This window comes from Rhinopithecus bieti, unplaced genomic scaffold (genome assembly GCF_001698545.2).
Source record: "Rhinopithecus bieti isolate Rb0 unplaced genomic scaffold, ASM169854v2 scaffold_21649, whole genome shotgun sequence".
NCBI classification, from domain to species: domain Eukaryota; kingdom Metazoa; phylum Chordata; class Mammalia; order Primates; family Cercopithecidae; genus Rhinopithecus; species Rhinopithecus bieti.
The window spans coordinates 2,033,515-2,060,363 of record NW_016811584.1 but is presented as its reverse complement, the minus strand read 5'-3'; the positions used below and the strand labels follow the sequence as shown (position 1 = coordinate 2,060,363).

Here is a 26,849-nt window from a genome sequence, read left to right as displayed (position 1 = left end):
TTTAGGAAACTTGCAGATTTTGAAGGTGTATTTAGCAAGACCAGGTGGTACAGCTGCTATGTCTACGTTGACAGGTGGCAGTGAGTAAACTCCTCAGCCAAAATCAGAGATGGGTGTGGTTTCTGCTTTTTGAGCAATGTGGGGCTCCTTGGATTTTCTGGGGGCTGCTGGTGTCTTTGATGACACATGGTGTCTAAGAACAAAAATTTTACCTTTGACCAATGCTGGTTAACATCCTTATCACGTCATCACTGAGTTAGTACCCTGTGCTAACTGAGTTAACAGTCTTGCTGAGAATCACTCCCATATGAATTCACATCTGAGTGTTAGTTCCTTTCCCCCAATCATCTGGCCCTCTAGGTTTTTTCTAAAAACGAACAATGCCCAAGTTATTTAGCGATTGTTTTGTTTCATATCACTCTTTAATGCTGAAAATTGGTTGAATTGATATAAATAATTACTGATTTAGGTTTAAAAAACGTTAATGCCAGATACACACACAGACTCCATACTGTATAAGATCCTCCCAACACGGCCCTGGAATTTAACCTGGGATGAGTGGGTGGTGGTGGTGGTGCTACAAATCATCCCTCTGTAGCATCTTACAGTTCTCCAAGCAGTAGTCAACCTCTGATGTCTTATTTGGGCTTTTGAGGCACACATCTTTAACAGAATGGATTTGGCCACCTTCAGACATACCCTGTTTATTTTGATAAGATGAACCTGAAAATAAAAATGAAATTTTAAATGTAACTGTTCTCATTCTCCCCACTCTCTAGATTGTACCACCTACTTGAATCCAGTGGGGAAGCATGTGATTGCTGACGCTCAGAATATCACCATCAGCCAGTATGCTTGCCATGACCAAGTGGCAGTCACCATTCTTTGGTCCCCAGGTCCCCTTGGTGAGTGGTCAAAAATCGAGTGTATGGTGGTAACCTGGGTGGATAGGGCCCAGTGCAAAGGTCCCACGTGATGGTCTCCAGGAACCAGGCAGGTCTTGATGTGAGCGAGGCTTACGTTGGATTGGGCACAGATACACTTTGTACTTTATTGTGTATATTTGCTGGGCGTACACATGGCTTGAGACTGTGCCCTATGGTCTTTTGTTTCTTCTACTGTTATTGTTGTTCACATGGGCTTGAAAAGTAATATTGTGTGAGTAATAAATGGCACTGACGTCTTGGCCTCTGTCTCAGCCCTAGTCAGGGGTGGGAGAGCAGCAGTGCCAAGAAAACCCATGGCCCATCCAGGGGCATAATGGCCATCCAGCATTAGCAGTTTCTGTGGACACAGAGACATGCCAGCTCAGCATTGGCACATATTGTGATTTTTCAGGAAAATCCCAGTGTTCATGAAAAACAATGAAATCAATGAATTTTTAAATGTTGGCAACAAATTGAATTTCTTTTTTTTTCAGAGACAGAGTTTCGCTCTTTCACCCAGGCTGGAGTTCAATGGCGCGATCTCGGTTCACTGCAACTTCCGCCTCCCGGTTTCAAGCAATTCTCCTGCCTCAGCCACCGAAGTAGCTGGGATTATAGGTGCCTGCCACCACACCCAGCTAATTTTTGTATTTTTAGTAGAGATGGGGTTTTACCATGTTGGCCAGGCTGGTCTCAAACTCCTGACCTCATGATCCACCCACCCCGGCCTCCCAAAGTGCTGGGATTACAGGTGTAAGCCACCATGCCCAGCTTGAATTTTTATTTAAACTGTGTGAGACAAAAAAACAAAATGGAAAAGAACAAAAAAAAGCAGGCCAAGCATGGTGACTCACACCTGTAATCTCATCACTTTGGGAGGCCGAGACGGTAGGATCATTTGAGGCCAGGAGTTCGAGACTAGCCTGGGCAACAAAGTGAGACCCCCCGCCCCCTCATTTCTAACCGGAAGATTAAAAAATTATCCAGGCATGGTGGCACAAGTGTGTAGCCTTAGCTACTTGGAAGGCTGAGGCAAGAGGACCACTTGAGCCCAGGGTTTGATGCTACAGTTAGCTATGATTGTCGTGCCACTGCGCTCCAGCCTGAGCTACAGAAAGAGACCTTGTCTCTTTATAAAACAAAACAGGTTGGGTGTGGTGGCTCATGCCTGTAATTCCAGCACTTAGGGAGGCTGAGGCAGATGGATCACCTGAGGTCGGGAGTTTGAGACCAGCCTGACCAACATGGTGAAACCCCGTCTCCTCTAAAAATACAAAATCAGCTGGGCGTGGTGTCACATGCCTGTAATCCTAGCTACTTGGGGGGCTGAGGCAGGAGAATTGCTTGAACCCACAAGGCAGAGGTTGCGGTGGGTCAAGATTGCACCATTGCGCTCCATCCTGGACAACAAGAGTGGAACTCTGTCTCAAAAATAAATAAGTAAATAAAAAACAAAAGAAAAAAGCAAACCGGTATTATATGGCTAGATTCGGGTTGGGGCTAAATCTGCTTGTCCTCTTGAATGAAGTGAAGATACATAGGAAAGAATGGGTTAGCCAAGTGTGAGACGTAGGAAGGGGACCATTTGTTCAGACGGGCCTGGGTTTGAACCTCCAGAATTGATCTTTCACATGAGGCATTGAACCTCACTGAGCCCCAGCTTCCCTGTCTGTAGAGGGGACATGAGAACTGCCTCATGGTTAGAGACACACATGGTAGCTAACTGGCTTGCCCAGGGTCACAGGAATAAAATGGCAGAGGTGAGAATTGAACCCAGGAAGTGTCTGGCTCTCAGCCAGTGCTCTTAACTCACATGCTTTTCTACCTTCCAAGAAGTGTCCTTGATAGAACCTAACAGAAACTCTTTAGAGAGAGTTTTCATTTTCAGAGAGAGTTCTCAAAGAATAGTGGCTGCTATTACCATGATCAGAACCTAGATCTCGGGACTGCCGCTTTGACACTGCTACCTGATATTACAAGTTTGTGAAAACATGGCCAAGGAAGAAGTAAAATAAAGTCTGAATTTCTTAATCTGAACAGGATAAATCTCAGAAGAACCAGATTGCAGGAGAGGAAGGATTAAGCAGACCCATGGGCCGAACCACTTCTCCACATCAGTACTTCTGGGTTTTAACCCACTGGGGTTTCCAAAAATAATATTATCTTAACATTTAAAGATTAAAACATTTTCTGTAGATAAAAAGGAAGTAGTCATTCCATGTAAGGCTTAAATGGTTAAGGAGTTGGCCTGATGAATTGCAGGCCCCCTCGTTAGAATGAAAGTAAGAGATGTGAGTTGGTGGCAGGAAAACTGACATGGACCAGTGGGGGCAGAAGTCTGTGCTTTTCCTGGACGCTGATTTATGGGTGGGGATGGCTGGAGAGTTTCTGTTAGGTTCTATTAAGGACACTTCTTGGAAGATAGAAAAGCATGTGAGTTAAGAGCACTGGCTCAGACACTTCCTGGGTTCAAATCTCACCTCTGCCATTTTATTCCTATGTGACCCTGGGCAAGCCAGTTAGCTACTATAAACCTGTTTCCTCATCTGTAAAATAGGGATAATAATACCTTCCTCCTATGGTTGCTGGGAGGATTTGATGAGTTTAAATGATGGAAGAGAGAGCAAATAAGTTCTTTCATGGGAAGCTCCTCTATAAAATTGCTAATCATTACATAACTACAAGGTGTTAATAGTACTGTAATGTGTCACAGTGATAAAGGAATTACGTTTACTGCCTCTTCCCTCAGCCTCGGAACCTTGGCATAGTGGTTTTAGGCCAATCTTTTAAAATAAGAATAAGAACCACCCCTTGCCACCCTAACTGATTGAATTTTTTTTTTTTTTTTTTGAGATGGAGGTCTTGCGTCTGCTCGCCCAGAGTTGGAGTGCCTGTGGCGTCGGATCTCGGCTCACTTGCAAGCTCTGCTTTCTGGGGTTCATGCCATCTCCTGCCTCAGGCCTCCGAGTAGCTGGGACTACAGGTGCCCGCCACCATGCCGTGGCTAAATTTTTTTGTATTTTTAGTACGAGACAGGGCTGTACCACTGTGGCTCTCGATCTCCTGACCTGGTGATCCGCCCGGCCTTGGCCTCCCAAAGTGCTGGGATTACAGGCATGGCAGCCACTGCGCCTGGAGCCTGATGAATTTTTTTTTTTTTTTTTTTTTTTTTTTTTTGAGGCAGGAGTCTCACTCTGGTCGCGGGGCTGGGGCGCTGGGAGTGCAGTGGCCCATCTCAGCTCACTGCAAGCTCACTGCTCCGAGCGCTTACGCAATTCTCCTGCCTCAGGGGCTTCCCGAGTAGCTGGCACAGGCGCCCGCCACTTCGCCGGCTAGTTGTTTAGTTATTTTTTTAGTAGAGACGGTTCACCGTGTCTAGCCAGGGATGGCTCTCGATCTCCTGACCTGTGATCCGCCGTCTCGCCTCCCAAAGTGCTGGGATTACAGGCTTGAGCCACCGCGCCCGGCCCAGCTGATGAATTTTTATGTAATTGTGAGATGTATGGCTGTTAATAGTATTAATCACCTGGATTTTGTTAAATAGTCATTCTGGTAATGTTGTGTAAATTAAATCTTAGTATTAATACTGAGGATTTGTTTTACAAAGTTTTTTTGGATCTCAAAAGGCAAGTCCTGTGAGATCTAAAATAGTCGTTGGTCTAATGACCTTGTCATCACCTTGTCTGAATCTCTGGTGGTTGCTCAGCTGGCTTTCACCCCCACAGGAAGCTTTGTAATTGAGATACAACATGGCAGAGTCCATACCTGTGCACAGTAATGCTCTGAAACCCTAAAATGTGAAGCTTTAATTGTTGCTCCTGCTCCTCTGCCCTACTCACCAAGAAATATGTATTCTTCATCAAATAATTATAGGATTGGAGAACTTATTTGAAAGAGAAAAAGATTTTCCTGACCTTTATCATCAATAAATTTCCCACCTGGTTAATTGCATCCTGTGTAATTACTTTTGTCCTGGGAGGGGAAGGGTTGAAAATGTTCAGAAAGAATGTGAAATCGATATCTCGCCATTGCAGCAGGCTTTGGGGCGCTCCAGCTGCAGTCGGACCACTTCAGTCTCCGTGGGATACACAGCCCTGGTGCTGGCGCTTGTGGCCATCAGAGCTTAATCCTTTTGAAAGCATCTAGTCGGACGTGCAGTGGGGGGAGCTCAGGTGGCAGGAGGCTGGGCTGGTGCCTTTCAGCGGCGCTGTGGGTGTCTCGGGGCCTCGGAGGCTGTATGAAGAGCACACACTGGGCAACCCTTGGGTGTCTGCCTTTCAGGCATGATTAGAGCAAAAACCGCTTTGTAAATCACACAGGCATTCCCCTAAGCTATTTAATCTCAAGCCTCAGAACCCCTTGGGTGCAGACACAATTTGTTGGGAATTTTGTATGTTGCTCAGTGAGATGTGCCAAAAAATATAGAGCTAAAACTTAAAGTGGAAACATGGTTTGGAGGGATTCCCTAGTCAACACTGGGAATTATCATCAGTCAAATGTATTCTGTGTAATGACCTAGAAATCATATATTCCACTTCAGACTTTTTATGACCAATTGTAACTGGAGTCTAAATATTTGAACCCTAATGCCAGAGAGGCAATGGGTATTTATGAAATAGCTGGCTGGATTAGGGATTAATTAGTAATGGTGGGATAGAGAAAATCACCTGGTCTTTGCCAGAGGAATGCAGGGGGTATGTTTTTTCCATTCTATAGACTCAGATACCCTGGCCAGAGTTAGAATTCCTTTAACTCTGGTGTGTAGGTAGAGAAGATGGTAATCTTGGAGGAAGAAGAGTATATTCAGAAGTAATGAGGTTTACTATTAATACAAGCATTCTGCTTTGCTTAGGCATCGAATTCCTGAAAGGATTTCGGGTAATACTGGAGGAGCTGAAGTCAGAGGGAAGGCAGTGCCAACAACTGATTCTAAAGGATCCGAAGCAGCTCAACAGTAGCTTCAAAAGAACTGTAAGTCATGCTGGGGAATGTGCTCCTGAAGACATGCCATTGTTCCAGGGTCCTGAATAGCGTATTCAAAGTCTGAAATTGGAGAAGGAGGGGCTATGGGGTCCACCCCACCCGCCAAGGTGGGCAAGAATGGTACAGCAGCACCTTGAGCCTGCTCCATGCTCCCAGGGAAACTTCAGCACCTCCCTGTGTAAACACGCCTCTCGGGTTACTGCTGGAGCAGCGATCCTGGAAGGTGTCTTTGTGCTCCAAAGAGTCTATGTGGGCTCACCCTGCCCCCCAGCTCTGAGGTTCGGTATTAACAAGCCATGGGTTCTTTGCCAAAAAACAGACTGCATTGTCCATCTTCATGGTTAAGCAATCCAAACCTCAAGTTGGTCCAGAAACTAGACCTGACTTCCTGCCTCCCTAGAACATGTCCTGCAGATCTGGAGTTGTGTCTGGGTGGCAGTTGGGGTAGGAGCGAAGACCTTATGTAGGTGGAGGGGTGGGTAGTTTCTCCATGATGTCACTGTGTTTTTGTTCCCTTTTAGGGAATGGAATCTCAACCTTTCCTGAATATGAAATTTGAAACGGATTATTTCGTAAAGGTTGTCCCTTTTCCTTCCATTAAAAACGAAAGCAATTACCACCCTTTCTTCTTCAGAACCCGAGGTGAGTATGGCCTTTCCTGCCTGGTTCCCATGAGAAGACTTTTCTCCTGCTTTTGATGATTTTTCTACAGAAATGTGTTCAAGAACATGCCAAGGGCCGGGCACGGTGGCTCACACCTGTAATCCCAGCACTTTGGGAGGCTGAGGCAGGCGAATCACAAGGTCAGGAGTTCGAGACCAGCCTGGCCAACATGGTGAAACCCTGTCTCTACTAAAAATACAAAAATTAGCCAGGTATGGTGGCGGGCACCTGTAATCCTAGCTACTTGGGAGGCTGAGGCAGGAGCATTGCTTGAACCCGGGAGGCAGAGGTTTCAGTGAGCCAAGATTGGGCCACTGCACTCCAGCCTGAGTGACAGAGCAAGATTCTGTCTCGGGGAGAAACAAACAAACAAACAAAAAACATGCCAAATACTAGTATGAAGCAAGCATGGCAGGGAGAAAAGCATCCAGAAAAGAACTTTTTAGAATTAAGGTTAGGTACAGACACTGTTCATCTAACCAGATATACCCACTCCTGGCTTGTTGTAGAACAGACCTGACAGTTGATATTTTTGAGGATGCTGTGACCATCACTAAGACAGTCTGCATTACCTATGCTCTCGGCTGTTTGGGAGGCTGAGGCAGGAGCATTGCTTGAGCCCACGAGTTTGAGGCCAGCCTGGGCAACATAGCAAGACCCCATTTCTAGTTAAAAGAGATAGCCGGCCAGGTGCAGTGGCTCATGCCTGTAATCCCAACACTTTAGAAGGCTGAGGTGGGTGAATCACCTGAGGTCAGTAGTTCGAGACTAGCCTGAAAAATATGGTGAAACCCCGTCTCTACTAAAAATACAAAAATTAGCTGGGTGTCATGGTGTGCACCTGTAGTCCTGGCTACTCGGGAGGCTGAGACAGGAGAATTGTTTGAACCTGGGAGGTGGAGGTTGCATTGAATTGAGATCAAGCCACTGCACTCCAGCCTGGGCGAAAGAGCAAAACTCCGTCTTAAAAAAAAAAAAAAAAAAAAAAAAAGACAGACATGTACCAAAACGATTGGATTAAAGAAAAAAAATAGGCCTGGCTCAGTGGTTCATGCCTATAATCCTGAGGCAGGAGGATTGCTTGAGCCTAGGAGTTTGAGGCCAGCCTGGGCAACATAGCAAGACCCCATTTCTAGTTTAAAAAGACAGCTGGCCTGGCACAGTGACTCACACCTGCAATCCCTGCACTTTGGGAGGCGGAGGCAGGCACATCACTAAGTCAGGAGTTCGAGACCAACCTGGTCAACATGGTCCCCATCTCTACTAAAAATACCAAAATTAGCCGGGTGTGGTGGCATGTGCCTGTAATCCCAGCTACTCAGGAGGCTGAGGCAGGAGAATCACTTGAACTGGGGAGGCAGAGGTTGCAGTGAGCGGAGATCATGCCACTGCATTCCAGCCTGGGCCACAGAGCAAGACTCCATCTCAAAAAAAGCAAACAAACAAACAAAAAAAAAACAGAAATAAAAAGTGTAAGTTGATTTTGTGGTTAAGGGTAGAGCATGAAATGATTCCATTTTTTACCTGTTATCAGGAGGGAGGCCTGTCATTTTCAGGACTAGATTAAGAAAATTATTTTCTAGAAAGTTCTGTTTATTTAATGTCTATGTGCCAGGCCCTGTTCTAAATGCATTCCAAATGTTAACTCCAAATACCCTCTGTGACAACCCTACAAAGAATTTAATCGTACCATCCCCACTTACTAGATGTCGAATCCCACACAGAGAAGGTGAAGGGCTTGCCGGGAGTTGGATTTGAACCCCGGAAGTCTGACTCTGGAATCCATGCTCTGAACTCAACCACCCACTGTGCTGGGTCTGCTCACCTTTTGTTCTGTACAAGTTATCTCTTTAATCTTCCTGAGTTGCTGCTTTCAAACTTTGGTGACTGGTCACCCTGCAACAGGCAGCAGCTCCTTCTTGCCTTCCTGATCAGTCTTTGTCATTCAAGCCTTGGATGGTCAGTCCTGTCCAACATCCCCTCCTGTGAGGTCTGGTTGCAGCCCTCATCCATTGTGATGTTTCTGTTCACAACTCCAGCCTACATCAGTGTTTCCCTCTGCAGAATTCTTATTATGATTGTTTTCTATGCAGCAAAATTATTTTAACAATTGGTCTCATAATTCTTAAAATGAAATTCCATAGGGCAAAGACCATATGTATGTCACATAATCTCTGGATGACTTGCCCATAATAACCAGATAGAAGATTCAAAGAATGTGTTTATGAAAGCCTCACCTAAATCAAAATTAGTATAATTTAAGATGAATTTTTCCCATTGGCATAGAATCAATGTGTCTATTTGGGGGTAAGGTGGGTGCAGGGTGTGTGTTCCTGGAATGCAAACATTTGTCACCATTTCAGTGCACTGTGGTTTTTGATGCTGCCTTCGGTTTTATTGGCATTATATGGAGACTCTCCCTGCGTTAGCAAGCAGCATGGCATAGTGGACTAGCTGTTTGGCCTCTCTCATTGTGTTTTTATTGCGTTTAGATTCTGTTTCAAAGCTATTGGCTTTGGTACCTGGTTTTCAGTGCTGACATTTCAGGTTTATATGCCTGCATGTCATTTCAAGAAACCATCACAAGCATCTTAAATTAGAATACTAGTGAAGGTTAAACTAATCCTGCAGCAGTTACCAAGACCACTCCAAAGTTCTCTTGTGTCTAAACATCTCCACAATGGGGTAGGGGCCGGCATCATTTCTGTTTACAGCTGAAACAGAGCCTCCATGTGACTGTAGCATGAACATAGCTCTGCTGTCCTTGGCCACCATCCTTGAAATTATGTAATGCCCGACAAGCTTTTAAAATCTGGATGACTTTACACTGTTAACATTTATGTGGCATAAAGTGAACTGCATTAATATGTTTATATTGTACCATTTAAATGTTTGTAAGATACAACTGCACAGTAGTGAAAATCCTCATTGAATTGATATATTTTATACCTTTTCTAGCATCACCTGGCACAGTATCTTTATATTTCATTGGGTTGTTGGGAGAGGAAAATGTCAAACTGTCCTAAAACTAAAAACATGTATCTTTATTCTCTTAATAGCCTGTGACCTGTTGTTACAGCCGGACAACCTGGCTTGTAAACCCTGTAAGTAGCAGTGTTCTTATCTATCAAGTCTCAAAGTGTTGCCATTATAATGGTGTTGGGGTAGCCTCTGGTTGCTCACTCTGGGTCCTACCTCCTCCCAGTCTGGAAGCCTCGGAACCTGAACATTAGCCAGCATGGCTCGGACATGCAGGTGTCCTTCGACCACGCACCGCACAACTTCGGCTTCCGTTTCTTCTATCTTCACTACAAGCTCAAGCATGAAGGACCTTTCAAGCGAAAGACCTGTAAGCAGGTGAGCTGCTGGGTGTACACAAAGTAACACTGCGAGTTTCAAAGCGACCCCCAGGCCACTGGAATTTGGGTTGCTCAATGTGAGCATTAGGCTTTGTTGGCTCTCAGTGGTTGGTAGATACTTGGGAATGTAATCACTGGGCATGTCTCAGGGCCATCTTGCCACTATCCTTCACTCCCTAGTTATCTGTAACCCAGCTGTCCTGGTGGTGATACAGCCTGGTAACAGTATTGCCAAGGAATAAACAAGAAGTATTTCTCATTTGTCCATATGTATATGTGTGTATGTGTGTGTGTGTATATATATATATATTTTGTTTGTTTGTTTTTGTTTTTGTTTTGTTTGTTTGTTTTTGAGATGAAGTCTTGTTCTGTCGCCCAGGCTGGAGTGCAGTGGTGTGATCTTGGCTCACTGCAACCTCTGCCTCCTGGGTTCAAATGATTCTCCTGCCTCATCCTCTGGAGTAGCTGGGATTATAGGCGCATGCCACCATGCCCAGCTAATTTTTTAATTTTTAGTAGAGACGGGGTTTCACCATGTTGCCCAGGCTGGTCTTAAACTCCTGATCTCAAGTGATGTACCCACCTTGGCCTCAAAAGTGCTGAGATTACAGGCCTGAGCCACCACGTCTGGCCTGTCCTTTTATGTTTTAAACATTCATCATGTGCTCTCTGTGTGGCAGGCCCTGAGCTTTATGCTCCTTGAATCCATACCGCTCTATGAAACAGAGGCTACTGTCATCCCCATTTTACAGATGGGAAAGCTGAGGCTCAGGGAAGTCACCTGGCTTGCTCAAGGCCACATAGCTAGTAAATGGAAAAACCAGACCTAGGAGCCAAGCCACTGATAACACAGTGGCTACTGATTTTACAAATAGGCCAAGGTTAAACAGAAACTGAGTAACCCAGCCCTTAAACTGGGAGTGGTCAGAAGAGTGGAAACCGTTTCGGATGTTCACAGGACTGTCTGATCACCCACTGTGGATACCAAGAAAATTTCTGGTTGTGGTGGCAAAGCCCAGTACCTCCTTAGACATGCTCCTGTATATGTCAGGTTCTGTCATAGTTTGCTCTCCTTGCTGGCTCTCATCTCTATCAAGGTCTTTGACCTCCTGCCCATGTTAAAATTATGGCAAATAAAATATGTATAAACACAAACTGGTAATTTCTTTCCTCACCCTTTTGTTAAGTAAAGGTTGTTCAAACTAGTTTCTTTGTCTTCAAATCAAATATTCCTGCTCAGGGTGCCACCAGCTAAGCATAGACTATGGCAAGGGTCCTGGGCTGTCCTGGGCCTTTTATCAAAGGGAAGTTCAGATAACATGTGGCAGATAAACACAGTTACTTTTTAATCTAATCACATTTTCTGAAAACTGTGGTTGAGACTGATGGCAAGTCTCCTTCAGCTCTGGGCTAGAAGAGGTGTCCTGATGACCTTTGTCCAAAAAGTGAGTTTTTAAAGTGTTCTTTGGTCTGTTGCAGGAGCAAAATACAGAGACGACCAGCTGCCTCCTTCAAAATGTTTCTCCAGGGGATTATATAATTGAGGTATGCATAACACAAGAAAGCCCTATTAATGCTATAGAATGAACCCAGTTCATATAGAATTCCAACTGTTTACAACACTAAAATTTCAAGCCATTGAAGGTGGGAACAGTTATATTTTTATGTGGTTCTTAACATGCTTTTAAAAAAAGTTTATGTATAATTGATCTTTGATCTCTTCATTAAATATTTCAAATAAATATTTTTATGTAATCATATAGTCCATATATAACCATGGTTTAAAATCTCTAGTATTCCTTAATACTACAAAGATATATTTTCAAGATTTTAGCTTAAAGTTTTTTTTAGGCCAGGTTGCGGTGGTCAAGCCTGTTAATCCCAGCACTTTATGGGAGGCCGAGATGGGCGGATCATGAGTTTCAGGAGACGAGACCATCCTGCTTAACCCGGTGAACCCCGTCTCTTACTAAAAAATACAGAAAAAACTAGCCAGCCGAGGGGTGGCGGGCGCCGTAGTCCCAGTCTACTCGGAGCTGAAGGGGAGAATGCGTCAAACCCAGGAGGCAGAGCTTGCAGTGAGCTGAGATCTGCCATCTGCCTCCAGCCAGGGCAGACAGAGTGAGACTCCGTCTCAAAAAAAAAAAAAAAAAAAGTTTTTTTTTTAGTATGAAAATAGCAAAATAAGTTATGCCCATTACTTTTACCTACACTTCTCTTAAGTTTCTGTTGCTATTCTTCTATGTAAGTATAAATGAATTCTAAACACCACTTCAAAGAACATGTAAATGTAATGTTCAGTGAAACCCCATCTCTTGTAAAAATACAAAAATTAGCTGGGCGCGGTGGTGGGTGCCTGTAATCCCAGCTACTTGGGAGGCTGAGGCAGGAGAATCACTTGAAACTAGAAGGTGGAGGTTGCAGTGAGCTCAGATCGCGCCACTGCACTCCAGTCTGGGTGAAAGAGCGAAACTCCATTTCAAAAAAAAAAAAAAAGTAATGTTTCATTTCCTTTTTAAGATTACCTTTCCTGTATCAAATTGGTACTACAAATAATAAGAGTATGAGAAAAACAGAAAAGGAAATTAACAATTTGTCCATAGTGCCACCATTCAAAGACAACCAACATGTCTTAACATTTTGGTAGAAACACCTAGTTCTTGCATTCCTTGGAATCAGTGTGTGGTTTTAGACTGACACACCTTCTTAAAGCATTAATGGAGGCCCAGTAAAATCAGTGGAAGGATGCCAGCTTAATTGAACATTATTAGAATGTGGGACTCACCAGCTGACTTCTTCAATCAATACACAGACTTTTGATTAATAAAAGAAAACATGATGAAGCTTAGCGTTTCGAGTTGGTAAAGCAGAGATGAACCTGAGTACACATGATGCCTAGTCTCAGCCTGGCAGATGATTACAGGCTCCAGAAGCTCTCTTTTCCAAAACTCAGCCATTCTCCACTACTTGCTTCCTACCCCTTCCTGCACTGCCCACTGATGGAAAAAATGAATGAAATTACCATTTTTTTCCACTTACCTGGTATATATCACTTAAAAAAAAATAATGCAGCATCCTCTGTTTTGCAGCTGGTGGATGACACTAACACAACGAGAAAAGTGATGCATTATGCCTTAAAGCCAGGTAGGTGTTTTTTTGTTTGAAATTTTGGCCCTAGACTACTATAGACCAAGGTATTTGATATTCTCTGTACTTCATGATTTACAGAAACAAAACAAAATTCAGCTCCTCTCTCTTAAATGATGTTCCATCAAATCTGACTTTCCTTCCACTCTAATGTGGATACCTGGGAGATTAAAGCCAGTTTGGTGTGTATAGCTAGATAAATAGTCAATTGTCCTCTGAAGAAAAGTGGTAGGAGGGGAAGTTTCCTTAGGCAAAATTCTCACTCAAAGGTATTTTCGTCCCAGCCTGACTCTTAACTGTTGAATTGTTCTTTGCAACTCTTTAAAATGAACCTTTGAATCCTTTTATAATCACCAAACCACACTAGAGAAAGGTGGTTGCATGGTCCTAGAACCTGTTATGCGGCTTATGTTTAAAAAGAAAGAAAGTTGTTTCTCTTTGAACCTTTACACTGCTTAAGTTTAAAAACTTTCCCTTTGAAATTTCCCAGTGCACTCCCCGTGGGCTGGGCCCATCAGAGCCGTGGCTATCACTGTGCCACTGGTGGTCATATCAGCATTCGCGACGCTCTTCACTGTGATGTGCCGCAAGAAGCAACAAGGTATCTCTTTGTGTGCTGTATCTCCCCACAACAAGGGGCAGACCAGGGGTCGCTGCCAACAGAAAGGGAGACTGGGAGTACCTGGGTCCTCCAGGATGGCTCCTGGGAAGCCTCATAGCTCCTATTCAATTCCCAGAATTAAAATATTTGGCTTTTAACCTCAGGAGCCACTAAAAAACAGGTATCATTATATATCTATTTCTTGAGACAGGGTCTCGCTCTGTTGCCCAGGCTAGAGTGCAGTGACACAGTCATAGCTCACTGCAGGCTCGACTTCCCAGGCTTAAGCCATCCTCCCACTTCAGCCCCCTGAGGTAGCTGGGGACTACAGGCATGCACCACCATGCCTGGCTAATTAAAAAAACATTTTTTTTTTTTTGTAGTCATGGGGTCTCACTGTGTTGCCTAGGTTGGTCTAACTCCTAAGCTCAAGCATTCCTCCTGCCTCAGCCTCCCAAAGTGCTGGGATTACAGGCATGAGCCACTGCCTCTCGCCCATAATTCTATTTTCAACCATAGGATAGTAAATTCAGGGACATAAAGGAAGCCTGAAGTGAAAGTAAGGATATAGGTAGGGCTTGCTCATTTACAAATGTCACCATGAGACAACCTTCTGAGGTGTTGTAAATGATCCATAGCTTGGTCAAGGTGAGGGTTACACAGTTGTATACTTCCATAAAAATTTACTGAGATGTACACTTAAGATTTAGGTACTTTACTTTTGTAAATTATACCTCAATAAAAACTCTTTTAAGAAAACATCAGCTCTGCCCATGCTTAATTGGTCTAATAGGTGCACTTGGCTGCAAGAGCCAGTTCTGGGCACTCTGCTAACTAGGGTGGCGCTCTGCTAACCAGGATGACCCCTGCAGCTTTCTTAGTTTATCCAAGGTCAGTTTCAGGTGAAGAACAATTTTTGACCATTCGTTGCTCCACTGCGGAAATCAGCTGTCCCATTCCAAGTGATGACCCGAGGGGGCCGATGGAGTTGGGGACTGGGACTGCTCTAGGTAGACGTGTCAATTGTTCTTTCTTGAAGATAGCACTGGGTTTCAATTCTTAGGGAACAGAACAAAGCATTGCTTGCAGGTATCAACCCTATCTTCTTTTCCAATTTAGAAAACATATATTCACATTTAGATGAAGAGAGCTCTGAGTCTTCCACATACACTGCAGCACTCCCGAGAGAGAGGCTCCGGCCGCGGCCAAAGGTCTTTCTCTGCTATTCCAGTAAAGATGGCCAGAATCACATGAATGTCGTCCAGTGTTTTGCCTACTTCCTCCAGGACTTCTGTGGCTGTGAGGTGCGGAATCTAAAGTTCCTTCTCCTACCCTGGCCAGGACACTTGCCCCGTACTCTCTCCCCACTGCCTTCTCCTCTCCTCTGGGCCTCCTGTGGTGACACCTGCCCTTGAGTAGTGCCACAGCTTTCAAACTGGGGATAGTCTTGCATTCTTTCTTGAGTCTGTCTTACCCATCACCAGCACTAAATATTTCATAATACTTAGTTCTAATTCTGACAAACTTCTGCTCTAGAGCTTTGATTGGCACTCACCTGGCAGGAAGTTTTGTAAGCATTAAGAAGACCAGTAGCTTCCATGGAAACATGCAATTGGAGTTGAAGGGTGTCACTCATCCTGGTGAGCATGTTCAGGACAGAAGCCCCACTTGGAGGATCAAAGAGAGAGTGGCAAGTAAAGCAGTGAGTTCACACAGTTGTTTGGAGTTCTGCTGAGAAGGGGAATGAAGGACGAGGCTGCCATTAGAGGGGATCTTGAGGTCCAGGGAGAAGTGATAAACAAATGGCTCTGTGAAGCTGTTTGACCATGGACTGGTGGAATCATAGACGGGGAGAAACTGGTGATGCAGGAGAGGGCACTAGCCAGAGAGAACAGGGAGGTAGGAAGGGAGCACTCCCAGAAAGCAATACTGTGTCAAGTACTGAAATGATCTGCTCTGGTTTCTTAGCTGTTCTCTTGAGTTATTAATATGTTATTAATATGCTTTTCTATAATGTCAGAATGTACATTTTTAGAGTGAAGTCTGAAACTCTCATGGAAGGCATACCCTGTTTCTTGCAAATGCAAGAACTGTACAATAATTGTGTGATTGGAAGTTGTTTTTGCTTTGAAACTGCCCATTGGCATGTTTTTCAGAATCTCTCCATGTGGTGAGGCTGCCTCCTAGTGTCAGCATAACATACTACGCTAGCCTACTTTCTGCATGAAAGCGGTTAAGGTTGGTGGATCAGCACGTGCTGAAAATAACTGCACTTTAGCCAATGGCACAGTTTTCAGATACCACAGGCAACCAAGTTTGCTCTACTTCACAAGTATTTAGGCTCTGGGGAAAACGCTCTTCCAGTTATTAGTGTAATAGTTACTGTAGAAAACTTGGAACTAGAAAAGGATGATAAATAAAACATTGTCTGGTATCCCAACCTGATTAAAGAAAATCTGAGAAAGAGGAACTCACATTTCATGTGTGGTTTATTTCCTTCCAGTCTTTTTCCATATAGGTGAACTCACGCATACAGTTTTGCCTTTGGGGCTGATTGAAATGATTTTTTTACAGTCTCTTAATAATTTTTTACACTATTAGTAGTTATATATAAACTGCAATTTTAAATAGCTACATGACTACATGACCCTCCATACTGATGTGCCATAACTCAGTTAGTACAAATATTAAACATCTCAGTGGTTCAGTATTGTCCCATTTGTGATGATTTCCCAAGAAAGATGCCTGGAAATGGAATTGCTGGGTCAAAGATAGGAACATTTAAAAAATGCTTGGTGTATACTCCCACTGAGCTTTTAGCATGTGTAATGTTATCAAGAATTAAGGAAAGTATAAGACAATTCAGGGTTATTTTCAGCAAGTGGATGGATATTGGGGTTTTTCCCCATTGGTAACATCTTAGAGCAGAAGAGGAGAACAAAGTCGTTTCAGAATGCCCTTCCCTGTAAGATAGTGTGGCTGCTGTATTTGGTCATAGCCATTGGGAATTAATATCTGAACTACAGAAGGAAAGACACCAACACAATCGCCAAGAGATGTTTTCAGCAGAATTAGGTGAAAGTGGTCTGAGAAGGTGAAGTCCTCTGAGGGGCCACACATGTCTGATTTTCTCTCTTTTGTCAGCCACCCCCACAATCTCCCTGCCAGACCCCCTTGTGGGTAAAGCCTTGCCAATTACCAGCCTTGTAGAGATGTAGCTTTGTAGACCTGTGTGAAGTCATGGAGGAAGGTGCTAGTCAGTCCTGAGTGAGTTACTCAGAATGACCATGTTAATGCAGTTCACTAGTCTCCTCTCCAGCCATGGACAAACTAATAAACAGCGTGCGTACGCTTGAGGCTATGAGAGTGTCGAGATAGGTCCCTTTGTCAGTCACTGTCTGGATGTGAGTCACCTATAATTGTGGGTGACTGGCATCCAGGCCTGAGCCCCATCTCCCAGTTCACTTTGGAGCCACTCATCCACATCTTCCTCTCAGAGCCTGCCAGCCTTCTCTCCAGGATCTGCCCCTCTAATCCAGGTACCTCACTCACCAGATCAACCAACCTCAGTTTCTCTGTCCTGTGCTCTCTACCACCTGTTGCTTCCTTGAGGATGTCCTATGTAGGGTGTGACTTGAGCAAGGTGCCAAAAGCGCTGTGCTTCTGTCCCCTCACTTGTAGGGCAGGAGTGGTAATGACCCCGTGTGATACGAAAATGGATGGATGGCAAGTTTTTGCAGAGGGACTAGCGTATGACCATCACCCATGGAACTTTAGCTATTCCTTGGTATGGTGTAACCTGGAGCCTGCACATAGCTGTGCTAATAAGGGTTAAGGGGCAGATTAGATGGCCTCCTTCTGACATTTCCCTTCCTGTAATTCACTTCCCGAGCCTCTTCCCGAGCCTTCTGTATGGGTGACACGGTGCCTTGTTCTCCTTTCCAGGTGGCTCTGGACCTGTGGGAAGACTTCAGCCTCTGTAGAGAAGGGCAGAGAGAATGGGTCATCCAGAAGATCCACGAGTCCCAGTTCATCATTGTGGTTTGTTCCAAAGGTATGAAGTACTTTGTGGACAAGAAGAACTACAAACACAAAGGAGGTGGCCGAGGCTCAGGGAAAGGAGAACTCTTCCTGGTGGCGGTGTCAGCCATTGCCGAAAAGCTCCGCCAGGCCAAGCAGAGTTCGTCCGCGGCGCTCAGCAAGTTCATCGCCGTCTACTTTGATTATTCCTGCGAGGGAGACGTCCCCGGTGTCCTAGACCTGAGTACCAAGTATAAACTCATGGACAATCTTCCCCAGCTCTGTTCCCACCTGCACTCCCGAGACCACGGCCTCCAGGAGCCGGGGCAGCATGCGCGACAGGGCAGCAGAAGGAACTACTTCCGGAGCAAGTCAGGCAGGTCCCTGTACGTCGCCATTTGCAACATGCACCAGTTTATCGACAAGGAGCCCGACTGGTTCGAAAAGCAGTTCGTTCCCTTCCATCCTCCTCCACTGCGCTACCGGGAGCCAGTCTTGGAGAAATTTGACTCGGGCTTGGTTTTAAATGATGTCATGTGCAAACCAGGGCCTGAGAGCGATTTCTGCCTAGTAGAGGCGGCCGTTCTTGGGGCAACTGGACCAGCCGACTTCCAGCACGAGAGTCAGCACGGGGGCCTGGACCAAGACGCGGAGGCCCGGCCTGCCCTTGACGGTAGCGCCGCTCTGCAGCCCTTGCTGCACACGGTGAAAGCCAGCAGCCCCTCGGACATGCCGCGGGACTCGGGCATCTACGACTCGTCTGTGCCCTCATCTGAGCTGTCTCTGCCACTGATGGAAGGACTGTCGACGGACCAGACAGAAACATCTTCCCTGACGGAGAGCGTGTCTTCCTCTTCAGGCCTGGGTAAGGTGACTTTGGGGCCAGGTTCTAACAGGACGCAGCCTTTGGCTATGCTTCTGAAATAGTCAAAGCGTTTTTCCAGTTTTGGTGCCAACTTACTGGGCAATGAAACCTGATGAGAACACAGCTCGTTTGGTAGTCTTGATTTATACCAGGTGATGGGAATACTCACATGTTTGAGTTGCAGAAATACTAATGCTAAATTATGGCGAGCTGCCCAGACCCTGCAAGGGGTGTTGTGCCACATACAGTGTATGCACTGTATCACTTTTCTAAACTTCAGAAACATCAGACATGAAAACACATTGGGCCCCGAGGGTCTTGGATAACAGTTTGTGGACGCTTGTCTTTTTTAGACCTGTAGTGTTCACCGCCCCCCATTGTCTTTAAAGCTACATTCATCGAGTCTGGGATTCATGGGTACAGTATTATTTCTATCTTAGCTCAGCACAGGGCCCCAGGTATGAGGGCTCTCTAGGAAGGCCTACTTCCCCAGGGAGCATCAGCTAGATGCCATCTCAGGCTGTGCCTTACTATGTCTGTAACTAGTTGGGGTCATGCATACAAACCCTCGACTTTTTTTTTTTTGAGACGGGGTCTCACCCTGTTGCCCAGGCTGCAATGGCACGATCTCAGCTCACTGCAACCTCTGCCTCCCGGGTTCAAGCAATTCTTCTGCCCAGCCTCCCAAGTGTGCTGGGATTTCAGATACACCACCATACCCAGCTAGTTTTTTGTATCTTTAGTAGAGATGGGGTTTCACCATGTTGGCCAGGCTGGTCTCGAACTCCTGACCTCAAGTGATCCCTCAACCTTGGCCTTCCAAAGTGCTGGGATTACAGGCGTGAGCCACTGCACTCAGCCCAAACCCTTTACTTTTATGAAATATCTCTTCCTTCCTCAACTAAGGGAACTAGAACCTGTTAGGAGGACTAGCCCCATCTTGAGCTGGTTGGGATTCTTACCTTATTAATACAGAGCCATAGTCCAAACCCAGATCCAGCCATATTCTAGCATGAGCACCCGCCCAGCCCAGTGAAATGTGATGACAGTGTGACTCTGTACTCTCTTCTCTCCTTAGGTGAAGAGGAACCTCCTGCCCTTCCTTCCAAGCTCCTCTCTTCTGGAGTGTGCAAAGCAGATCTTGGTTGCCGCAGCTACACTGATGAACTCCACGCGGTCGCCCCTTTGTAACAAAATGAAAGAGTCTAAGCATTGCCACTTTAGCTGCTGCCTTCCTCTGATTCCCCAGCTCATCTCCCTGGTTGCATGGCCCACTTGGAGCTGAGGTCTCATACAAGGATATTTGGAGTGAAATGCTGGCCAGTACTTGTTCTCCCTTGCCCCAACCCTTCACCAGATATCTTGGCAAACTCTCCAATTTTCTAAAATGATATGGAACTCTGAAAGGCATGTCCATAAGGTCTGACAACAGCTTGCCGAATTTGGTTAGTCCTTGGATCAGAGCCTATTGTGGGAGGTAGGGAAGAAATACGTAAACAAAAAAAAGGAAGATACCTTCACTGGTCATTCAGACTTCACTGAGCTCTGCAAACTTTGCCTGTTTGCTATTGGCTACCTTGATTTGAAATGCTTTGTGAAAAAAGGCACTTTTAACATCATAGCCACAGAAATCAAGTGCCAGTCTATCTGGAATCCATGTTGTATTGCAGATAATGTTCTCATTTATTTTTGATGTAGAATTTACATTGCCATGGGTGTTAAATATAAGCTTTGAGTCAAAAGTCAAGAAAGTGACTGAATATACGGTCACCTTTTATGAAATGAGTCTCTGTGTTACTGGGTAGCATGGCTGATTGAGGTGAAGCTCACAGGGCCAGGCTGACCGTCTTGACCATTCCATCTGAGATAGGTTGGTCAATGTGCAGAAGGCCCCAGGACCTCAGCACACACAGCCTCCTCTTGGTCTGAGTAGACATCATGCGGGGGCCAGATCTGCCTGCTATTTCCATGGGTTACATTTAGTGTGCTGTATCTCAGATGTTGGTGTCTGGAAGTTTATTCTTAAGAGACTGCTACCCAGCTGGTCTGTATTATTGGAAGTTGCAGTTCGTGCTTTGGTTGGCCTTCCGGTCTAAAGCTGTGTCCTGAATATTAGGGATCAGAATTCACTGAAATACAGCAGTGTGTGGAGGTGATGGCCAGTTAATCTGCTGAACTGGTTTTGACTAATGACAAACCTCTTTTTAAGAAGGTAGAATGGAGGGGATAGTCACAAAAGTAAATGTTCCATTTTTATGAATGACTTTCCACAGAGTTCTGTTTCTAAAGAAAAACAATTGTTCACATCTCATCTGATGATTAGCATGTGTGTAATGAATGCTGTCTTGGTCTTCCCTGTGGAAACCCTTCTCCCCGTGCCTTTGAGCAGGTGTGGACCTCTCTCACTACCTTTCACATGGGTGCTGTTAGATTTTGGCACCCTGTTTTCTCAACATTCAGCCCACGGACTGTGGTTTTAACTCCTTCGTCAGATGAGACCAACATGAAGGGGTATGTTGAGAAACATCCTGAGGCAGAGTGGGAGGTGGGATGGGGCAGGACTTTCCCTTCTAAGCACATGCATGGCAGGTGGGGAAAGGGGGACTTGCACCCCTGCTGGAAAGAAAAGGTTTGTGTATATTTCTGATGCAAATGTCATACTCACTGCTCTGTAAAGGCAGTTGGCAGCTTTTTGGGAGAAGAACGTGCTAGTCTGTTCTCTGGCATCAGGTTTCCTGCAGCTGCTCCGAGGGAGAGACAGTGAGCTGCAAGACTGTCTCCCCATAAAAACAGGCAACTCAGAGAAGAGTCATTTCATGTTGTTCCTATGGAATCTGGAATGAGTGCAGAGCTCCTACCCACACATGACTGCCCCGCCATTTCATCCTAGGCATACATTCTGTGAAGGAGATTGGTTAGTCCAAACTGGCTAACATATGAAAATTCACTTGGAACATTATGAGAGATTTCTTATTGAGGTCAAGAGATGTTTCCTGTCCCAGAGGAACCATTAGGAGTCGCTTTTAGTATATTCAGCTTTGCTCATGAAATAAGGCATCTCTGGGAAAGTGGCCCCAGGGAGAGAATGGAGGATTGGGAGGAGAAGCATTAACTGGGCTCCAAGGGTGTGTGGGCAGAGAGCTAGCCACGTGAACTCACTCCTTATGGAAATGGAAGGGAAAAAGAGAGTGCTAGTCAAAAAATCAGGGGATGTTTTAGTTTGGATTTAGGGTTTTGATACTTATGTTGAAATACTAATGTTTCTGATCAACAAAATCAAACTCTTAATATAACAAGTAATGAAACGACAGTGTGATTGCCTCAGAATAAATTGAGAAGTCCAACTTCCTAGTTTTGTTTCATTAGTTTCACTTTTTCTACTCTCCCCATTATGCTAGAAATGGGAATCGTTGCCCTGCAGATTAAGGCAAAACATCTGTTTTAAGCAAAGCTGCATTTTTTGACTCAGAAATTGTCCCGGACGGTGGATATAAGATGAAATTCAGAAAAACGTTCTGCCAAGTCACAGGCTTTTAGATATTGTGGAAACAAGAAATGGAAAAAGGGATGATCTCCGTGAGAGGCCTTGATCCTGAGAGTAAAAGGCTTTTGTGGATAGGTTAGACAATGTCCTTTAGAAAGGAGATCGGGGTAAGTCCAGGGTTCCAGGAAAACCAAGAAGCCTGCAGGTAGCTGAAGGTAGAGTGCTAGTTGTTCATCTTAACTTACCAATGCGCTATAGAAAGGACTTAGCATCTGATGTCGTCAGCTTTGCCAGGAGAGTGATCAAGGAGGTTAAAGCTCAGGTAAAGGTGTGCCTTCTCAGAGACTACCTCTGTTACAAGCAGCAGAGACCACCTCAACAGAGGACACCTCAACAGACTCAGCCCAGCCATACAGGGTGCAGAAGCTCTTCCAGAGGGCTGTCTTGGGCCTTTGAGGCAATTGATCTCCAGAAAGAATCAGAAGTCATTCCAGTCCAGGCCCAGGTATTCAGATGGTGACCCAGCCAGATAATAGTATCTTGAGCCAAAAATGAGATCAGGCCATAAAGTTAGAAGACAGAGTTTTTGATTGACATGTTAGGAATAACTGAAGACAGTCTCAGATCAGAAGTTCAATAAAATGTCTTTAGCAGTGGTGACATCATTGGAATCAGTGTGTAGTAAGTCATGGATATTTAAGTTCATATTTGTTTGTCAGCATTCAGTCTTATAACTTCATAGCCACAAGTATCTTTTTTAAAAATACCAACTGTTAGTCTCAGGTCTCCTGACTTAAGTGCAAATAAACAGGAGACTATCCTTCAAAAAATGTGGGGTTACATGATTTTCAGAGCCTTTTTTTCAGAGTTGAGCATCTTTTCTTTTAAAAGAAATAAAGGGCAAGAGGACCAATTTTATTCCTGGAGGAAAAATGACACCCCTCCTCCCAAAAGAAAGAAAACTCTCTGGCCCCCCAACTTCAACACTAATTTGACTCCCTGAAGAACAGAGAAAATATTCTTTCTGTCTTTATTAAAGAGAAGTGGACAATGCCAATGTGAAGGTTACTAGTCTTTTATTTTCTGTTGGTGAAGACTACTACTGCTCTTATTTAGCAGATCTTATACCTTCATTGGTCACCAGTGTAGCATGTGAGGTATAAGGAAAACAGCAGTGTGGTGATAAATGGTAATTAATATACTTTGTCTGTGTCAGAGAGCGATAGGGAATGGTGGGGACTGTGGCAAACTGAAGCACCCCTGTTCCAGCCACAGGGGGCAATTTTCCAGTCGACTGTGGCCATGAAGTATTTCCTGATCTTCCCATTTTTCAAGAAAAGCTGACAGTCTGGATTTTATATGAAAATTCTGATTTTAAAAAATATTGACAACTAAGTTAAAATTCAAGTGAATTTAGACCCAGCATGGATGGACCTGATTTGGTTCACTGAATACCAGTTTGTTAACCTCTGCTTTATAAGATTTGAAGGAAAGGCATTCATGGTAATTACAGATGGTGCCACCAGAAAATGCTCTTGCTAAATGCAGCCAGTAGTTAGATTGCTTCTTTCTCCAGCTTCTCCTGCAAAGAAATTTGATGTGATTTTGAATGCATTGGACATGTCTTGATTGCGTCTTTACATTTCATGGTGCCTTAAAAGAAAGGCAAGCCAGTTGTTAATTTCAAAATCAGATTTATGCTCTCTCAATTTAAAAAATGCTGGGAACAATTTCATTTAAGCTTCACAACCTAAAGAGCTTTGTTTATAGTTTTAGCTCTTGGCATAATAATTTTTTTTTGATGATGTGCAGTTCTGAGCATAGGCCAAGACATGATTAGGAAAGCAGGCAATTTTAGAGAGTAAGGCAAGGAACCTCCTAGCATCCATTAGAGCCAGGTATTTGCATTATCTTCCATTTTGAGTGACTGTGAATTGACTCTGTTTTGGAGATGCGAAACAGTATGCAGAGAAAAGCTTTTCCTGATATTGAGATACCAGTCAGGAGTCCAAATGGAGTGTTGGGTCATCCTTGCCATATCACCTCCTTTCCAGGATCAGGGTGAAAATAGACAAAAGGAAATCTGACTGCAAGCCAGTGGCTTTGATTCTAGTTTCAGGGTTTAGGGACTAGGAGAAAGTTTAGATTATCTAGCATGTTCTTCCCCTGGTGTCAGACAGGGCTGTGCCTGAATTATTCCAGACATACGGCTGTAGATGGTAGCCTTTATTTTACAAGAAGGAGATTCTGTAACCTACCCTGCTGATCAGATAGTTCTTTGTATGTCTTATAGAAATTCAAGCCAGCTTCCTTTTGTTCAGCATGTAGTGGAGAAAGAACAGCTGGTCACCTTCCATGTATTCGAAAACCACAGTGAAGTCATCCCCCTGGTGTTTTTATTTCAGTGATAAATAATTCCACCCACTTAAACCATTCTTCATGGCTCTTGTTTTCCAGGGGCCTAATAATTTTCACTGCTATAATGTTTCTCAGCTTCACACTTAGTTTAGTTGCCCAAACAGAGTGTTGGTGCCTTACTCACATTGGTGCCTTGTGAAGACCAGGCTCAGGGTGGGGATTATGGGGGAAATTCTTGCACACCCAGCTCCTCTTACCACTTAAAAATATAATGGTACTTTTACAAAATGATATGTTGCCTATATTCATGGAGAATTATTTGACTACTACATTTTTTCCCCTGATGATAGTCATCTATCATAACTTGTGTTTGTTTTCCTCCTGAGATCAAACACTTGGTGCTTATTTCTAATGTATACTATGTTGAGACCAGCTCTTACCTTCTGAGTGGCAGCTACCCCTCCCTCCCAATTTTAGATCCTATTTTTACACATCTCTGTAGACATCACCTTTATTTCACGACTCACAATATTAAATGGTGCAGACTTCCGTTTAACCACTGGTGAGGTAACAGCAGTAGTTGCTAAGCACCACCTTCCCATTGCTGTTTGAGGGCTAATTTGCGAAGACATTTGAGTCCCCCGGTGAAGATGTCTGGGGAAGTTTGGCCAGTTGTCTTCCCTCTTGCCCTTTCATTCTTTAAAATTCAGCTCAGACCACAGACACCTCCAGAATCTTTGTTTCTGTTCTGCTCTCAATTGACCAAGCACTGCGTTTTGCACAATCAGAAGTCTCACGAAAGCAAACAGTTATGACTGCGTATCTGATATTTATATCCTATAAAATTTCGGGAATATTCAGAGGCAATCTTCTATTTGTACATGATGTAGACAAAATTAGCTGCTCTAATTGTTAGACAAAAACTTGCCATTGGATTACACTAAAGTGCTCATCTGTTGTTTTAAAAGTTTCATATCAGGCAGGGCACGGTGGCTCGTGCCTGTAATCCCAGCACTTTGGGAGGCCAAAGTGGGCTGATCACCTGAGGTCCAGAGTTCAAGGCCAGCCTGACCAACATGGTGAAACCCCGTCTCTACTAAAAATACAAAATTAGTCAGGCGTGGTTGTGCGTGCCTGTAATCCCAGCTACTCGGGAGGCTGAGGCAGGAGAATCGCTTACATCCGGGAGGCAGAGGTTGCGGTGAGCTGAGATCGTGCCATTGCACTCCAGCCTGGGCAGCAAGGGCAAAACTCTGTCTCAACAACAATAACAAAAAGTTTGGTATGTTCCTCTCAAGAAAAAAGCATGGTGAATCCAGACCACAGCAAAAGCTTTTGTGAAAACCAAATGTGTTCATCTAGACAGTAAGTAACTCCTAGTTTTACTGTTAGTTTTTTAAAAGATAATTTTTCCCTGTGGAAACTCCCTGTTACTACATCCTAGGGGAGAAAGCCTGTGGAATATGGTGGTTATTGATGGTGTTGCCTTTGTTTCATCTTTGAGTTTGTCGTTTGTGGGATCTAGTGGGATAATGAGCACTGACAGAACTCTTAACAGCGTGGTGTATTTTTGACATTGAAAATGTTAATGACTTATTTGATTTGTACATAACTCTGTAAATAGGTGATAGTAGATCACAGCTGACATTTACAAAATGTTTTTGTACCTTAGAATTTCTGCATTAAATAAAATGTTTTGTTTTAAGGTTGTAGTGGTTCATTTTTCAGCACATCTTTCTTGTTTCCTGACTGGCTGGGGTTCCCAGCCCAGTTTTCGGAGGGCTCTCCCTCAGGACGAGGAGGCCAGGGGTGGCCAGTCTTCCTTGCCCTTTAGAGAACAGCACTGTGCTGCCCTAGTCCTTCAGCTCGGCTCCACAGGCAATCAGTCACCCATTACCCCATGTGGCAACAGGCCTGGCTGCTGCAACAGGGTTACTTATATCAGAAAGAAATTTGACTTCTCAGAACAAATGGACTTTCTTTTCAGAAATTTGAAAAAAGGCACCGAGATTTGGGAGCTGCACACAACCGTTTTTTGTCACTCAGACAAAAAGATGCCTGCTCAGTCTTCCATGGACACTCTCCCCTCCTGTGACCCCCATGCTCTGTGAGTTAACTTCTTGGTGTCCATCGCCTTCAGGGTGAGGTCCCAGCTCTGCTGACTGTTTTTTCTTTCTTTCTTTTTTTAAGAGGTAGGGTTTCCCCACGTTGCCCAGGCTGCTCTTGAACTGCTGAACTCAGGCGATCCTTCTGCCTCTGTCTCCAAAAGTGCTGGGATTACAGGTGTGAGCCACCGTGCCTGGCCTCTGCTACTGTTGCTGTGCCCCAGTGACTGTCGGACTCTGCCCCTCAGCCTCTCGTCCATAGAGAGGCCCTACTTCACAGGGCGATGAATTAAACTGCACGGTGAATGTAAAGTGCCACCTGTGCATTCCTGGCTCAT

The 26,849-nt window shown here is 44.6% G+C and overlaps 1 protein-coding gene across 4 annotated transcripts in view; it reads left to right on the top strand.

Annotated features, from left to right (window-relative positions):
• IL17RD (interleukin 17 receptor D) overlaps positions 1-26,111 on the top strand; it is an 85,381-nt gene extending 59,270 nt beyond the window's left edge. For all 4 annotated transcript variants that reach the window (XM_017894203.1, XM_017894200.1, XM_017894201.1 and 1 more), the window contains 11 exons: positions 780-905; positions 5,779-5,897; positions 6,431-6,551; positions 9,632-9,676; positions 9,778-9,929; positions 11,411-11,476; positions 13,021-13,075; positions 13,569-13,679; positions 14,799-14,983; positions 17,625-18,564; positions 19,643-26,111. In XM_017894203.1, coding sequence (XP_017749692.1) covers positions 6,434-6,551; positions 9,632-9,676; positions 9,778-9,929; positions 11,411-11,476; positions 13,021-13,075; positions 13,569-13,679; positions 14,799-14,983; positions 17,625-18,564; positions 19,643-19,755 — 1,785 coding nt within the window. In that variant the 5' untranslated portion in view covers positions 780-905; positions 5,779-5,897; positions 6,431-6,433 and the 3' untranslated portion in view covers positions 19,756-26,111. The remainder of the gene's footprint in view (positions 1-779; positions 906-5,778; positions 5,898-6,430; positions 6,552-9,631; positions 9,677-9,777; positions 9,930-11,410; positions 11,477-13,020; positions 13,076-13,568; positions 13,680-14,798; positions 14,984-17,624; positions 18,565-19,642) is intronic.
• The last annotated feature ends 738 nt before the right edge of the window (positions 26,112-26,849 follow it).